The sequence below is a fragment of the Patagioenas fasciata genome, chromosome 10 (assembly GCF_037038585.1).
Source record: "Patagioenas fasciata isolate bPatFas1 chromosome 10, bPatFas1.hap1, whole genome shotgun sequence".
NCBI classification, from domain to species: domain Eukaryota; kingdom Metazoa; phylum Chordata; class Aves; order Columbiformes; family Columbidae; genus Patagioenas; species Patagioenas fasciata.
Genome location: NC_092529.1, coordinates 7,126,928 through 7,143,172, shown reverse-complemented (window position 1 = coordinate 7,143,172; position 16,245 = coordinate 7,126,928). Strand labels below are relative to the sequence as shown.

The following is a 16,245-nucleotide window of genomic DNA, read 5'->3' as shown; positions in this document are numbered from 1 at the left end:
ATGTTTGGTAAAACTATCCTGAATGCATCTGAACTATATTTTTTTAAACCTGCTGTGCATTTGCCTGCTCATATACAGTACAGGCCTCACACTGGAATATCCAAGCTCCCCAAAGGGCTGCTTTTCCTTAATTAAATGTATAGATTCAGAGTGTTTCTGAAAATCCAGCACAACTTCTCCCAACAGCTCTCCAAGAAACAAACAAAAAATCCCAGGGAAACCTTGACCTGTGGAATAGCCCCAAGGCCCCGAACTGCCCGGCCACAGCCCTGACCCTCACTCACCATCTGTCCTCAGCGCCCGCTCACCTTGCTCGAGCCGCAAGTGGTTTACACCTCATCTGAGAGCCCGGTTCTGCCTGCACCCTGGGTCAACTACAGCCCTTTGGTGGGGAAGAAGCAGGAACTGGCTGGTGTTCCCAGCATCAGCAGCATCATCTAGTGCTGCTTTTCCTGAGGCCATGGGCACGGCTGCTCTGGACACCAACTGGATGGAAGCCCTAGCTGTCCCTGGAGAATGGTGGGGCCACCCACAGCCACAGAGTCCCAGCCTGGCTGGGTTGCAGGACCTCTGTAGATCCCCAGTCCAACCCCTGCTCACGCAGGGTCACAGAGCAGATCACACAGGTGGGTCCAGACAGGTCTGAATGTCTCAGAGAAGGAGACTCCACACCTGCTCTGGGCAGCCTGGGCCAGGCTCTGGCACCTCCCAGCAAACAAGTTTCTCCTCATGTTCAGATGGACCCTCCTGTGTTTCAGTCTGTGTCCACTGCCTCTCACCCTGGTGTTGGGCACCACTGCAAACAGTCTGGTCCATCCTCTTGACACCTCGCCTTGACCTACTTCTTCACCCCTCCACACACACACTTCCAGCCTGTGGGATTCACCAGGAAAAGAAGCTCCAGGAACCTCCTATCCCCATCAAAACCTGCCAGGAACTCAGCTGTGGAGAACTGTTCAGCAACTGAAGCAACAGGCAGTATCGGAACCTGAGCTGTGCCCCCCGAGAAGCGGTGAGTTGAGATGGGGCAGGGGCAGGGTTAAGTGCCCAAAACTCAGTTCATCTTCTCATCTGACTCAGAAACGGGGGAGTGAAGCCTCCTCTCCAAACACCTCGCCCAGAAGAAACGGAGAAGAGAGCATATGGGCTGAGAACAGAAAGCCGTTAGTTGTGCCGAGTTATTTAGACATTGGGAGACTTCAGGAGATGAAGGATTTACATATTCCCTTGCTTTCATTTACAATATCCATGCACTCAAACATTTTTAATATGCTGGTTTTTAATTGCCATCTCCCAGTCTTTTTGCATCCTATCAAACAGCAATTCTGTGAAAGAGATGAAACCACTTCTGGGAATTACATGTGCAGAGGAAAAAAAAAACTACTGTGTCCATTATAATACCAAATGGGAAAGTTTGTGAACTGAGAATTCCCCTCAGGCTCTCAAAAAAATCCCTGAATGCAAAATTGTCTCATGACTTCAGTCATTAAAAACTTGCATGATAATAAATGCAGCATGCTGAGCTGTAAACATCCATTTTCAAGAACCTGAGTGCTTGGGCTTTGAGGGACCTCAAACAAAACAAAAAGAAAAATATCAAGATAATTATTTAAAATATTGTTTATTCATAAAATTAGGGGGAGTGTATTCGAGTGGTCTTGTGCCTTTGATCTGTACCACTTGGATAATGACGAGCAACGTAGAACTCCAATGGGAGATCTGATATTAATGCAGATGAACCGTTACTTAACCAAACATTTTCTCAAGAACATTATTAGCCTTTCTAATGTTATAATGTAAGTGGCCTATAGTACCTGTTCAGCACAACATATCTTTATTGTACAAGCAAAATCTGTTTGCCTAAAAAGCAGCATATATGACTGGGTAAAAAAAGTCTTAATTTTTTAATTAAATAGCTTGATATCATTTGGTTGATTTGCCAATTACTTTAGAAGTCATCCAAATAGGGTACAAATAGCAGGTGCACAATTATTTGAAAGAAAAAATACGGGATTCTAGCAATCCATTTCAAAGTATCATCTGAAAATCTGATATTGCCTTTTATTTATTTATGCTTTGATGAACTGCTAATTGACTTCATCTCTGAGGTCACATAAGGTCATAAGAAAATAAACTGAGTAAAGTGCTTCAGCCAGATCAACTTACACAAAAAAAGTTGATGGTACTCGCCCTTGGAGTAACCAGATCTTCCTGCTGCTCATGAGTACATCAGAAATTGCTCACTTAAAGTAATTAAAGTGAATGCACGGGGAAAAGCCCGCCTAGAAAAGAGATTTTGAAAGAACTAGCTGGAGCACTATCATCTCAGCATTTCCACATGCAAAGAGCGGGGAAAAAATTAAAGAAAACAGAGTGGATATAAACAGTACTGTATATCGTGTTAATACAGCCCTTGTATGGAAGTTATACCCTTCAGTGACCTTCTAGAATTGTATCAGCTTGCTACATGCATGTCTTCATAGTCCAAACATGTGTGAAAGAGACCATTCGTCTACAGAAGGATGGATTTCTTTTTGTTGTCGCTGGAACCAGGACAGCAGACATGTATATTTGCCACATTGCAAATAAAATTACTTCAACATAAATCACAGAAAGTACAAAAGCTTTGATAAGTCCAGGGTAAAATTTACCATAAGGCTATATAATAAATGATGAGATCTTCCACACATGCTTTTGGTGCCCAGGCATGAGCCAAAAGCAGTGCAAAAAAAGCTTTCATATGAAAAATTAATATAAATAAGGTGTGTTCATGAGGATTACTTAAAAGAAAGATAAAAAGAAAGAAAAGATGGCTCAGAAAAAGGGGCATCCTGCCAAACATATTAGAGATATAAAACATGTAATTGGAAAAAGGGGGTAAAAGAAAGATGGACTGTGATAAAATACAAAAGAACAAATACAAACAGATGGACAAAGACACAGGTCCACTGAGGAATCTGGTACGAGGTTTGCTACTAGATTTATAGGTCACTCTCTCAGACGTTTGGTGGAAAACCGTCCAGCCTGCAAATGAATATAAAGGGAAGAAAACAAAGACACTTATAAAGTACAAGTAGCTGTGATCAGATGTCCTATACCAGTCAAATCAGCTTTGTTAGTTAAACATCCACATCTCCATTTTAACTTTGCCACAGAGGAGTACGTTAATTGATCATACACAAAGGATGCAATAACAGCCGAAGAGAACGGATAGATATTTTGTAGATTAGTTTGGCAGGATGTGCAATGAGAGGAAGGTATTTTAATCATCGTTATAACTTCCAATATGCATGGCAACAAGGTCAGTCAAAGCCTACAGAGGTGTGCAATACAGAGAAGTATCGGAGGTCAGGACTGGGGAACACAGCCAATCTACAGTCATTTAGCTGGGACTCCAAAGTCATGCACAAAGTTAACCCCTTAGATAAAGGGAACATAACTTGGTTCTCTGGGTGGGTTTTGGCTTTTTGTTTTTTTAAATCTTTTGTCCTCACACTCAAGACGGTTTGGTACTTTATAACAAGGAACTCTGGGTCTACCAGTATCAAAGAGCTAAAAAACAGCCCCAAATGAACCAAAGGAAACAATCTCCTATCCTCCTTTATATTTTGTTTTCTTTTTTTTTTCCTCAAAAATCTGTGAGGCAGACTCCAGAAAACGTATCAGTACAAAGCCACTGCTAGCAAAAATTAAAGGTATTTCCATCTTAAAAACTAGAATGCCTTCTTGAGTGTTGACTTTTAATACTTGGTAGGATAGATTAACTTTTGCTCTTCAGACAATACATCAACAATTTTTTTTTTTTAAAGATAAGCCAGTAATTTGGATTGTCAAAGCTTCACGTTCCTATCCCACTAGAAGTGAAATACACTCTTAAGAAGTTCAAGCATAAGGGAAGCAAATTAATTTTAGCATGTGCTGGAAGACGTGCTGAACAGCTGCGTGAATAAAATCACCTTGGCCAGAGCTGGCGTTCACATCGGCTCCATCGGGGCCCAAGCCGGAGCAGATGTCAGAAGACAAAGAGGCTTTGACGGAGCACGGCTGCTGCGTCTGAACAGCCTTCCCAAAGGTGGCCGAGGCAGGGGACGGTACGGCAGCTGCTTCGGGAGATCCAGGCTGAGTTTTAGTTGTTTCTTTATGGGGTGAGTCTTTAGAGTCTGAAGGATTACCTGAAAGAGCAAACAAAATGCATGCAATAGAAAATGCTAGGAAACTACCGAATAAAAACCTGCCTGGACACCTTCCTGTGTAACCTCATCTGGGTGTTCCTGCTCCGGCGGGGGGATTGCACTGGATGAGCTTTCGAGGTCCCTTCCAATCCCTGACATTCTGGGACTCTGTGAAAAACCCATGCTTAAAAATAACAGTTGATTTCCCACCAAGAGGAACATCAGTTTACAATCAGAATTTAGGGATCAGCTGCGCCAGAAAATAAACTACACATACTGTTGCTGATCCAGTTTCTCCAAGAAGCTTACAGAGTGGGTTCGATTTTTACAGTTTCTTTTCTACATTTTTGAGTAAGGCTGGAGTTAGGACCGGACAAGTTGCACTGCCAAAATCAAGCGAGAGATGCAGAAGTGCCTGAGTAGGAGGTGTGAACGCACTGAACGACTGAGCAGAACAGAGAGGTTTGCTCTCACACGTGAAAGGTGGAAGCAAGCAAATGAAGAGGAATAAAAAGTTGCTGCAAAGATGTAAGGAACTTTTAATTTATAGTTATCTAGAAATAGATAGACACACGTCTATATATAAAATATCTGTATCTATCTACATGGATAACTAAGGTAAAGAGGCTGTTAACACCAGAATAACTTAGTAGTAATTTGTTACATGGATTTATCAGCAAAATCATCTAACAGTGGAAACAATTACATCAGTAACTGCATCAGAACTGCCTGCCCTTGGCCTATGAGAAAGGACCTGGGAAGGCCAGAGAATGAGGCATCTGTGTGGTCAAGAACGAGGAGACTCAGGCATAAATACAGACTCTCCAAGATAATGTGAACTTTACACAGTGCCTCAAAAAATTGAAGTAGTAACACAGACAAAATGCATAACAGAAAGCACGAACCCAAAAGCAGTCAGAGCAAATTCTGTTCAAATTGAAGGTTAGACAGAAAATGGAAAATTGGAACATTTTATGCAGAAATAAGGTTGAACTGTTTGGACTAGGGCAGCACACTGATATGAGCAAAGAGCCATGAGTGGAGATAGATGTGGGATTTCTGAACAAAGAGAAAAAAATGGCTGAAGAGAAGCCAAGAACAAAGTAGACAAGGAATGGCCAAATATCTCATCCCAAGGAAAGGCAGGAAAGCCTCCACACACGCAAGCAGCAGCTGAAGAGCTATAAAGCACTGAACGTTGCTTCAGATCCTGTAGGCAAGAATACTGAGATTCACGATGGATCACAGCACGTCTTGCCTCTGAAGAGCTTTGCCCTTCCCATCTCAGTCAAAATCCTTAAGTAAAAAGCAAAAATTTCCAATCCAGTCTGTAACAAAGATTGATGCAATGAAATTCAAAGTGGACCTATAATGCAGTGACGTTGCAAACAAGGGCTACCAGGTTTGAAATACAGGGCTAATGCTGGAAGTGCTCCTGCTCCTCTAAAGAACAGCATGAAATAGCTTGAAAGAAAGATTTTCATATTCTGTTCTACATTTTGCCGAAGAAATCGGTACTGGGTATACCAATATCTCCCAGTTAATTTTTGCCTTTATACTTTCCAAAGAGGTAATGACTCAAGACTGTTAACTGTAGTTTGAAAAATCCCAAACTACCTCAGACGGTCTAAGCAGCTATCACAGTTTTATAACAGATTTTTTACCACCCATCCTTCTGGGAAGCAAATTAATCCAATCTTATTTATATGGCATCATGTAGGGAAAAGTAAACAACAACAATATAGAGCACATAATCAGAGGATAACAGCACCTAAGAGGTGAATACAAACATCAATAATTTGCATTTGGAGAAAGGATAAGAAAATCTAACTGGGCTGTATTCCAAATTTAAGTGGAATATTTTTTCTCTGCCAAGCATTGTAACCGATGCAGAGAAGATATGTATGGTTCAGCACTGGGCAGCTTTAAGAAGCCTGTCCCAAAGGAAACCCAGTTCCAAACCAGTTTGCAGTACACAAACTTGCACTGTCATATTAAAGACAAGAAAAAACAGTGCCTTTCCCACAGTCCATGCCATTACACAGCAGAACCCCAACTGACAGACAGTGGGTGTACAGAAGGAACCTCGTGTACCTACTTGTGCTTGGTGTTCCACTCCTGAGCTGCTGGACCAGAGGGTTTAAGAGTTTTCCACCTTTCAATTTATTTTTGCTGGTTCTTCGGCGACGGCTGCTTGGTGGGGCAGAGTGAAGGAAGCCCAGGTTGGGAGGAAGGGGTTTCCCTAACCGCATGTACAGCGCCTCTATCTCGTTCTTCTGCTGAGTCTGAAGTTCTGCAATTTCTTTCATATGCCTAAGCGTAAAGAAATCAAGAACTCTGCTAGTGATGTATCTGATAAAGCACCACATCTTGACAGCATATTTACTTATTTAAAACAAACCAAAAAACCCCACTCTTTGGCTATAAAAAGCATAAACTGCTCAACCAAAAGCATGTGAAATTATAACAAGATACTTGGCAAATGTGGTGACTGACTTCTCAGATATTCATTTATAAGACAGAATCCTAGACAGCTAAAAAGATTTAACATCCTCAAGAAAAAACATTAATTTTGACATGAGATCTGACAGGAACTCTGAACTACTCCAGAGTTTCTCTCTTCAAACCAGTAGTTTCTAGAAAGGTATCTACATCAGTTTGAAGGGGTTCAACATGGAAAAAAAAAAGAAGTGCTCTTATAAAAATGCCATTAGCACATGGATCATTATGTTAGTTATAAAGCAGATTTCATGCTCCCAGCATCACGGACAACCTTGAAGCACCCACAAACCAACAGCTACCCTGACAGGCAAAACAACACACTTCTGCTCAGTACCATGAACTTTCCCCTAGTTTGAAGACTCCAGACCCATTTCCAGAAGAGTCTTCCTAATTAGCATGAAAAGCAAAGAAAGGGAGGAGACAAATCCCCCCCACACAAATGAACAGGGTTATAAAATGACCCCACGTGTGGCGTGTATATGCTGTGCAGTGTGACTGAAGTCTTCAACATGACCACCCTCCCTCTGTAGGACATCATCGCTGGACCAATAACCTGTGGAGTGGTGATCTCTTACTCTCTCTTTTATATCTTAGTTTCCTTTTTTTTTTTTTTTTACATATAAAAGTAACATCGTTGTAAGTTCTGCTTAAGTTTTGCATTATAGTTACTAATTGTTGCCAATCCACCATTTTTAGAAGGACTTTTGCTGTCAATGTGTTGGTAAGTTTTGTGATATTATAACATACCTTTGCCAAGTCACTAATCACTAATTTGTATTCCACCACATGCTTTCAGTAAATTCATCATTGAGTTGGACCCCTGGAGTGATTGTCTGTCATTCGCTTCGCATCACCAAGCAGAAATACCCAGAGTTAATTCACACCTGATCTCATCTGTTGGGTCAGGGCACATGTTGCCTTCAGAGTTAACTCATCCCTCATCTCACCTGTTGGGGCAGGACAGCACCCACCCGCAAATACGCTAAAACCAGTCTGGGAACAGCCCTGTAGCCCTGACAGCCTAAACCAGCCTTGCAGAGAAGGGCACTACACGAGTGCCATCACAGCTGTCTATGCAGGCAGCCAGATTAATTTTATGCCGCTTTAAATAGCGTCCACATGGGAAACTACCATCATGTACATCAATGTATGCTACCGCTTGCTGCCACATAGCTCTTCAGTAAGGAAAATGGGCATCAGAGCAGAAGCATTTTGAGGTTTAAAAAACTTACTCTTGAATTATTATTCTTCTAAATGGAACTGTCAAATTAAGTAACACATTAAAGAGTGTCGTAACACATTTGGGGGAATATCTTAGTGATACCTAATTTGCCCAGAACCGCTGTACTCATCACAGCTATGAAAAACACGTTTGTTCCTCATACACAGAGACACTGTCTAGGTATCTTAACACAAGCCTCCCTGGCCTTGTTTGCAAACCCAACATACTTTTCTCTCAGGTTCTGCAATTCCTTCTTCATATCTGCGTCTTCAAATTCCGAGTCATTGTCACTGCTCATGTACGACGACTGTGAGTGGAAAGATGTTATGTTGATGGTGGGAATTTTTGTTCCTTGCCCGTTCAGTGAATCAAGTGCTGGTGAGCTAGATTTTCCAGATCTTTGCAGAAAAGCAGCTGCTTTTTTAATTAAGTCAGTGGCCGTGCTACTGCTGGGAGGGGACAGTTGAGCAGCAGCAGCCGGCTGCCGATGGAAAGGCTCATCGGCGGAATCGCTCGAGCCCTGGTCACAGAGGACATCGACAGAAGAGGCCGTCTGCACGCGCCGGACAGCCGTCTTCAGGTCTGGGCTGGAAGGCAGCACATCCAGATAGACGTCCGGTGGTGCCGAGAACCTCAAGCAGTGCGGCGCAGCTAAAGTTAATTCATCTTGCGTGCTGATTACTGAAAACCTGCCAATGGTTTTGGCTGGTGTGCCGCTATCATGAGTTTCAGCCTGTCTTCCATAGGAACCAGAGTCTAGAGAGTCATTCCTTTGAAGGTTATTTATCACCCCATCTGCTGTAGATATCTGCGTTACAGACGAAGTCAGTGTCTCGGCCTTCTCGCTCCTTTTAGAAGTTTCCATCTGTTTAGTTATGCTTGATGATGTAGGTGCAACCTGGAGAAAATGATAGCAATTAATTTTGAAAGTAACTGTAAGAATGAAGCATAAAACTGCTCTGAGTTTCCGGTTACCTGAAGGAGGCCTTTTGTTGTAGCAGCAGGAGCAGAAGCGATGCTTGCAGCCGAACCTATTATACAAGTTGGAAAAAGAATACATATTCATGATTGAAATGCTTCAATATAAGAAAAGCTGATGTGTTTATTGTGAAAAACTGAAGTTTGACAAAGTGTAGCACTAAAGAATAATTTAAATATCCAGTCTTCATAATACAGGACCTATACTGCAGAAGGCAATATCAATGACAACATAAAATATCTGCCGGTAGGGACTCTGTTCAGTCTATTGATTTGGGGAATTGAAGTAAGAGGAGCGTAGAATTTCATTAGTCAATTGAAAGATTTTGAGGAGAATCTTCCGATTTAAGAATATCTGCACAGTACTTTGGGCCTGCATTACTAAGGTATTCATGATGTCTCAAAAAATAAATAACTGCATTCAGATATTCATGCACAGAAACTGCTGCAGTTGAGCACAGCTGGACTGGGGTTTCACACTTTTCATTTGACAGGTACCACCACCAACTATTAAAAGTGCCCATGACAGCAGGAGCAGTTACAGGTTTCTCGGACCTTAACACTCCCCATGACTTACAAGACAGGTAAATGGAGTGCGATAAATATCCACAGAATCCCAGAATGTCAGGGATTGAAAGGTATCTCAAAAGCTCATCCAGTGCAATCCTCCCGCCGGAGCAGGAACACCCAGATGAGGTTACACAGGAAGGTGTCCAGGCGGGTTTGAATGTCTGCAGAGAAGGAGACTCCACAACCTCCCTGGGCAGCCTGGGCCAGTGCTCTGGCACCCTTACTGAGCAATTTCTTCTCAAATTTAAGTGGAACCTCTTGTGTTCCAGTTTGAACCCATTATCCCTTGTCCTACTATTGACTGTCACCGAGAAGAGCCTGGCTCCATCCTCCTGACACTCCCCCTTTCCATATTGATCCTCATGAATGAGGTCACCCCTCAGTCTCCTCTTCTCCAAACTAAAGAGCCTCAGCTCCCTCAGCCTTTCCTCACACAGGAGATGCTCCACTCCCTTCAGCATCTTTGTTGCCCTGCACTGGACTCTCTCCAGCAGTTCCCTGTCCTTCTGGAACTGAGGGGCCACAACTGGACACAATATTCCAGGTGTGGTCTCCCCAGGGCAGAGTAGAGGGGCAGGAGAACCTCTCTGACCTACTGACCACCCCCTTCTAATTCACCTCAGGTACCACTGGCCTTCCTGGCCACAAGGGCACAGTGCTGGCTCATGGTCATCCTGCTGTTCTCAGGACCTCAAGGTCCCTTTCCCCTACGCTGCTCTCTAATAGGTCAGTCCCCAACTTATACTGGAACCTGGGAAAATTTCCTAGTTCTGTGTGGAGCTTCCTTGAAATATCTTACAGGCTTCCAGCCAGAGGGGCAACCCTCGATCATGTTACTTTTGTCAACATGTTTTTATGAAACCCAGTAAATCCAAGGGACTTGCTGTTTGGACTTTTTAAGGGCACAGGAAATTTATTATTGGGAATGTAGCTGTCCATGTGAATACCCTACACCACAGACATGTGTCACATATCTATGGTTTAAAATCTATCTGCCTTGTGAAGCCATTTCTTTCCAGGAAGCTTAACAAAAGTGAGATGTTTAATATTAGTTATACGACAAATAGGACCAGAAGTGCCTCGCTCTGGCAGAGGACCACACGCATCGCTGTGTTCATCGCTTCAAGGAGCATTCATTACCTTTTCTGCTTGCTGACCCACCTCTTGCTTCTGAGGAATAAGCACCGATGCCAGTCACCTCTGACATTTCAAACTTGCAGTAAAAAGAAAAAAGAAAAAGAATTTCAGTCTCACACACAAAGTTAAAAGGCTTATCCTTCCCTCTCACCCCCTCTCTGCCCTGACACTATTGTAGAATATTAAATTTTATAGGGTCTGTAGAGGTGGCCTTCTTGCTTTTCCTTCAACTCCTCCTTTTTCTCCTTCCTTGGAAGAAAAATATCAGTGGCAGTGTCTCAGAGGGAACTTCAGCCTAAGTTACTAAAAATCAGGCATAGAATTCTTTATATATATATATAGATATAAATATATATAGATATAGATATATATCAGTTTGAGGTTTTGTTCTGGTTTGCTTTTCCAGATAGACTGTACATTCTTAATCTGTATGTCTGTCTGCAGAAATTCGAGGTCTCTCTTACTGGCACACATTTTAACAGGACAAATTCAAATCACTGGAGACACATAACACCTTTAATCGAGATCTACTGTAGAATGCCATTGATTATAAACCACATGCTCTAATGAGTTACTCAAGTGCCATCTTTCCTGTAACACAGAGCATCTTCCAAGCCATTGATAGAGCTGACACTACAGTGAACAGCCTCATCCTGGCTAGTGGTGACATAATTATCTCCAGAAATGCTGCTTTTCAAGTATATGCACCAATCTTCTAGCAGAAAGCACTGCAAATCTGTTGAATTTAATAAACACAGGATTTTATCTGAAAGAACGTAACACAGGTCCACAGTCGAGACATGGAGCGAATAATGATCCAGACCACCTGCTCTAGCCTTCCTCAGGTGCTTCCCAGAGGAGTCTTGCTCTGCAGAGTTCAGGGGGAGACAACAGAAATCATTACTGGGAGCTGAGCAAGCTTCTACCTAGGGAGTTTCTGCCCTCAGCTGCAGCACTTGAACACAAAGGCTCCTGAAGTGTTTATTTTATTCAAACTGACTTGGAAGGCAGGCATTATAACCACTGCCATTAATTTACATTAAAAAAAAAGTCATACTGAAACATGATCTTCATCAGTACTTGAATGACTATATCCCTCATGTGTTATACATCTTTAAGCTACAAAAAAATTATCATGTTTCTTGCCTGCTTTAGAAACAAGAGGAGAACAAATTAAGATGATACACCACTTTTAAAGCCAAAGGAAAAATCTGGCTTTCACTACCAAGTGCTTAGGCAGAATGAGTCAGAATGCATCTGACAAAGTAAAAATTTAGGAGAACTTCCACAGTGGAAAGCAGTCAGACAAAAAGATAACCAGGAGTAGAAAGTGTCAAATGTTTAGAGAAGCAAGAAGTGTCCTACCACGGGCTCTTCGGTTCTGAGCTCTGTCCCGGTGCTGTCCATAGCGGCTGGATTTGGGGCTGTGAAGGGCAGAGTCACGGCTGGACTGGCCAGTGTTGGGTAGGGGGAGGTCTCGGATGGGATCAGCGGCACCGAGGGGGCCTCAGCAGCAGCTTTCACCTCCTGGCCGGCACCTGCAGCTTTATGGCTTGGTTCTCTCAAATCCAACACCAAAGTGGGAACCTGATCTTCGGGAAAAGGCGGTGAGTTAAATTCACTGTCACCCTGTTCCAGTGGGGCAGAGGCGTCTGGAGTCCCTGCTGATGCTGAAGAAGTAGGAACGTATTCCTGGTAAAGTAAATTGCGCAGTTTCTCATCAAGACTTTTTATCGTGTTGTCAACAAAGTCCACCCTGGGCGGCCCCTCTCCGTCGGACTCGGCAGCGCTGGGCTGCAGTAGGGCCATGCCCAGGGCCGTGGGTGGTGCCTGGGGCAGCACTGCGTGCGGCTGGGACGTGGCCGCCACTGCCTGCGTGGGGCTCTGGAGCCGAGAGCCTGCCAGAGCCAGCGGGTCGGCCGCGGGGAATGCCTGGCTCAGGAAGGCTTGCGGCACCATGCCGTGCGGGCCAACCTCCGGCAGGTGAGGAGGGGCCTGTGCCGCGGGCTGCCGCTCCAGCACCACGGTGTCGGGGAGCACGGGTAGGGGGCAGAGCTCTGCTGCCTTCGCAGGAGCCGCCGACATGTGCGGCCCAACGCTGCAGCAGGCGATCTCCACGTCGGGGACACACGTGCCCTCGTCGGCTGGCGGCTGCCGGCGCGGAGGAGCCAGGAGAGCATCGGGAGGCTCCTCCGGCACGGTGGCATGGGGGACAGGAGCGCTGGGCGGAGCAGCCATCGCGGCCTTCTGTGGAGAATATTCCAGCTGAGCTCCATTAACAGCCACCTGCTCCAGGAGGTTTGGAGCAGGTCCTGGTGGTGCCGGAGTGGGGAACTCCACCTGGCCCAGCGATCTGGCTGAGGACGGCGCAGCAGGAGCCTGTGCCAAGGACAGGGAGCTTCCAATGGGGCTGTCACACACACTGGCTTGTAGAGGAAGCTGCTGGGCAGCTAAGACACCAGGCAGGTCTGTCACCGCAGAGCTCGCCGGCTGGTCATTTGACTGCTTCACATCTAAAAAGAATCACATGTCAGGTTAACTTTTTTATGAGCCACATAGAATGAACATCACCACAAAACTTCCTGGTTAGCTACAGTGATAACCACATCCAGCCACAACCCATTAGTGCGTCCCATTGGAAGATAACTGTTATATGAGTCAAATTAGAATCTAAAATTGTAGATTATGCAAAAATATTTCACTGAAAAGACACTGATTATTAAAACAGTGACTAGAACTAGCTACCTTGTAGCATCAAGGCAGAGTTAAAATCCTGAGATTTCTCCCAAAACTCAAGTAAATATTCCTAATTTGGTTCAATAGCAGAAACACACTTAAAATGCATGACTTAAAATTAATCATTTTCCTTCTCTGACTAAATGAAGGGAAAATCACAACTAAGTCAGGTGAGAACAGAAGGGAGATGACACTGCAACTTCAGAGAAAACACCCTTTTCTATAAAGCTGGTAAATACCTGGACCTTCAGACTGCTGCAAACTCTGAGGTACCGGCGGAGAAAATTCAGGTGCATCAGTAGTAGAGTTTTCCACAACTGGACATATAATAAACCACCTTTTCCCAGTATGCAAAACTAGAGGTGAAAAGAAAAAAGTAAACAAAAGCTTCCATACGTTCCAGATCATCTGTCAAAGCCTAGTCTTAATTTCCGTGTTTAGAAAGAAAACTAGAACTTCTATATTATTAGCCAAGATTAAATCAACAGCTCCTAATTTGATTCTCATCCCTTCTGAAGGAAGACAGTGATGCCTCGCAATTCTGCCAGATATTATCAGTTCTTTGAAAATTTATCTTCAAGTGTTCATACTTTTAGAAGGGTAACAAATAGGTACATGAAGATTTTACTAAGGATACTGTGGCTAGTTTTCTTAAAATGGAAAATTTGTTAATTATGTAAAGCTTGTCTTTTCCTTGTTGGATATTTTCTAACTATTATTACCTTCACATCTTATCCCAAAGCCTGGGCATACATAAATGGCAAACCAGAACGATACACACTTCGTAACATTCATTAGTAGAAATGTCATGTTAAAAAAGGTGTACTGAGAAAATTATATGACCTTTACAGGCAAAAAAATAAACCAGGCCTTTTGAGCAGAAAGTCAAGTTTGGAGAAACACCCAGTTTCTGCACTTGTCAAAAGAAGTTCTAAATCATCCTTCTTCCCTGTAAGCATGGACCAAACACACAGCACCACATGCAGTAACAAGGATTTTAAGAACACCACTTCCTTCAGCAGAGGTTCTCTTTTCCCCTCCAGCATAGGCTTATACACAGAATAAAGAGCCAATTCCCTTCCCATTGGCCTGTAAAACCTGTAAGATACAACTGTGTTCAGAAGGCCAAGATCCCCCCATAATACCAAAGCAGCCAAAAACTTCTGGGTGAGAAGTGTCAATTAAATTACCAATGCAAACAATCTTTTAGTTTCCTCTTGCACACGCAGCTCTTGTTGTGAGGAGTGTCCTTGCCCGGGGCTGCCTGACCATTCCACTGCTGAGTATCAGTTAGGAAGGTTCAAGACTTCCCTAAACACCCCAAATGTTGGATTATCCAGGTCAGCCCTGTGAGCTGCCAGGTTGCTAACAGCAGAAACCACTGTTATCCCATATTTCTACATGTATTTCCATCCACAAGTAACTGGTTGATTTCTTTCTGAATCCAAACTTTTGTGTAAGTGCCTTAGAGCTTAAGTTTGTATTCAAAGGCACACTTACCATTTTGTTGATACACAGGTGCCTTCATTTGAGACTGCCGCTTCTCCTGTTAAAAACACACAACCAAAAGAATAGAATGAGCTGTCTTACATCAATGCAAGAGGAGCATCATTCCAAGGAGCGCTCATATTGTAACCCTTAATGGAGTAAAAGAATTATTTTTCTAGCTAAGAAATACATATATATTTCAACACAGGATGTAAAATTAATTTATAGTAACTGGCTGTTAAAAAGGAATTAAGTAGAAGTCTTTATGTAACATTTCTTACCTCATTCATTTCCAGTCTATTGGTATCTTGCTGGGGACTTGTTCCCTGGTCAGAACTTCGTTCTCCTTCTGTATCTTCACTGAGCATATCTTCTGCTTTATCAATAATATCTTTCATTTGTTCAATAAAGGTCTCTTTCTCACTCTGCAATATGAATTCATTCTCTACCTATAAGGCCACATCAAAATAAAGAGGAAGACAGTAACATTTTGATTAATGTCCCATTCCATGGCTATGAGAACGTTTATTCAACAAGCACATGCGAGAATAAGCTGGTCGAAGCAGCTCAGTGCATTAAGAGACTGGGCAGTCACATCACCCCGTCTTACCATGTAAGTAGCGATCTCCTCGGGTGCATCACCATCCAGATCAAACTTAAAAGTCACCATTTTGTGATTGTGTGTTTCAAGCTGGCACTCCACCATCTTATCCCCCGTGTTACAAACCTGCAAAGATTAACAACGGTTATTTCCAGCAAAGCCAAAGGAATCGTTAAGTTACCCTCAGGCTAAGAGGTTGTACTTGCATTTAATATGGTCAGTTTGGGTCTGCTGGACTTCTCCTGGCGCGAGCGAGCACGTGTAGATTTCTTATGTTTCTTTGAAGACTTTCCTTCTTGTTTTCCACTTCCTATTGCTCCTTCAAAGCTGTCACTCATCTCTTTACCTGAAGCGACATCTGGACTCATGTAGCTTTGTAAGAGAAAGGGAAAAAAAACCCAAATCAAACCACCATCATGTACAATGGAGTTACACAAAGGAAAGATACATGACGGAGACTGCAAAAAGGTGCACATGTGCACTCTTTTGGCCCAAACCAAGCCTGCTACCAAAAGATGCTCAGTACCTGAAGTGAACTACAAGTTAGGCACGTACTATGGCTATCACACCTAATAAGAAACAATTTATTAACATTTCTGCCAACACCACAGGGGAAGTCTCATCACTACATCCCCTGACCCCTGCACTTCAGGGATCCTCACAGTCCCTCTCTGAACTGTACAAGCTCCTCATTTTTAAGGTCCGTTTTTATCAGCTCCTGGTACAGTATCCCCTAAGATGCTGCCTCTCCTCTCTCTGCAGTTCTCAAGGAGCAGAAATAAGGTTTTATGCCACAAGTTTCCAGATGACCAGCTAGCAACAGTATGTTATTTTTAGCA

The 16,245-nt window shown here is 43.3% G+C and overlaps 1 protein-coding gene across 12 annotated transcripts in view; it reads right to left on the bottom strand.

The window, feature by feature from the left end:
* The window catches only part of WNK2 (WNK lysine deficient protein kinase 2), a 110,624-nt gene that overhangs the window by 19,661 nt on the left and 74,718 nt on the right, over window positions 1–16,245 (bottom strand). For 8 of the 12 annotated variants that reach the window (XM_071813009.1, XM_071813010.1, XM_071813011.1 and 5 more), the window contains exons 15-26: window positions 15,613–15,778; window positions 15,416–15,532; window positions 15,087–15,254; window positions 14,818–14,863; window positions 13,557–13,673; window positions 11,947–13,094; window positions 10,585–10,657; window positions 8,872–8,927; window positions 8,124–8,794; window positions 6,271–6,485; window positions 3,957–4,172; window positions 2,926–3,024 (exon numbers count right to left, since the gene is read on the bottom strand). In XM_071813009.1, coding sequence (XP_071669110.1) covers window positions 2,926–3,024; window positions 3,957–4,172; window positions 6,271–6,485; window positions 8,124–8,794; window positions 8,872–8,927; window positions 10,585–10,657; window positions 11,947–13,094; window positions 13,557–13,673; window positions 14,818–14,863; window positions 15,087–15,254; window positions 15,416–15,532; window positions 15,613–15,778 — 3,092 coding nt within the window. The remainder of the gene's footprint in view (window positions 1–2,925; window positions 3,025–3,956; window positions 4,173–6,270; window positions 6,486–8,123; window positions 8,795–8,871; window positions 8,928–10,584; window positions 10,658–11,946; window positions 13,095–13,556; window positions 13,674–14,817; window positions 14,864–15,086; window positions 15,255–15,415; window positions 15,533–15,612; window positions 15,779–16,245) is intronic. The other 4 variants (XM_071813014.1, XM_071813015.1, XM_071813012.1 and 1 more) reach the window with 3 other exon arrangements.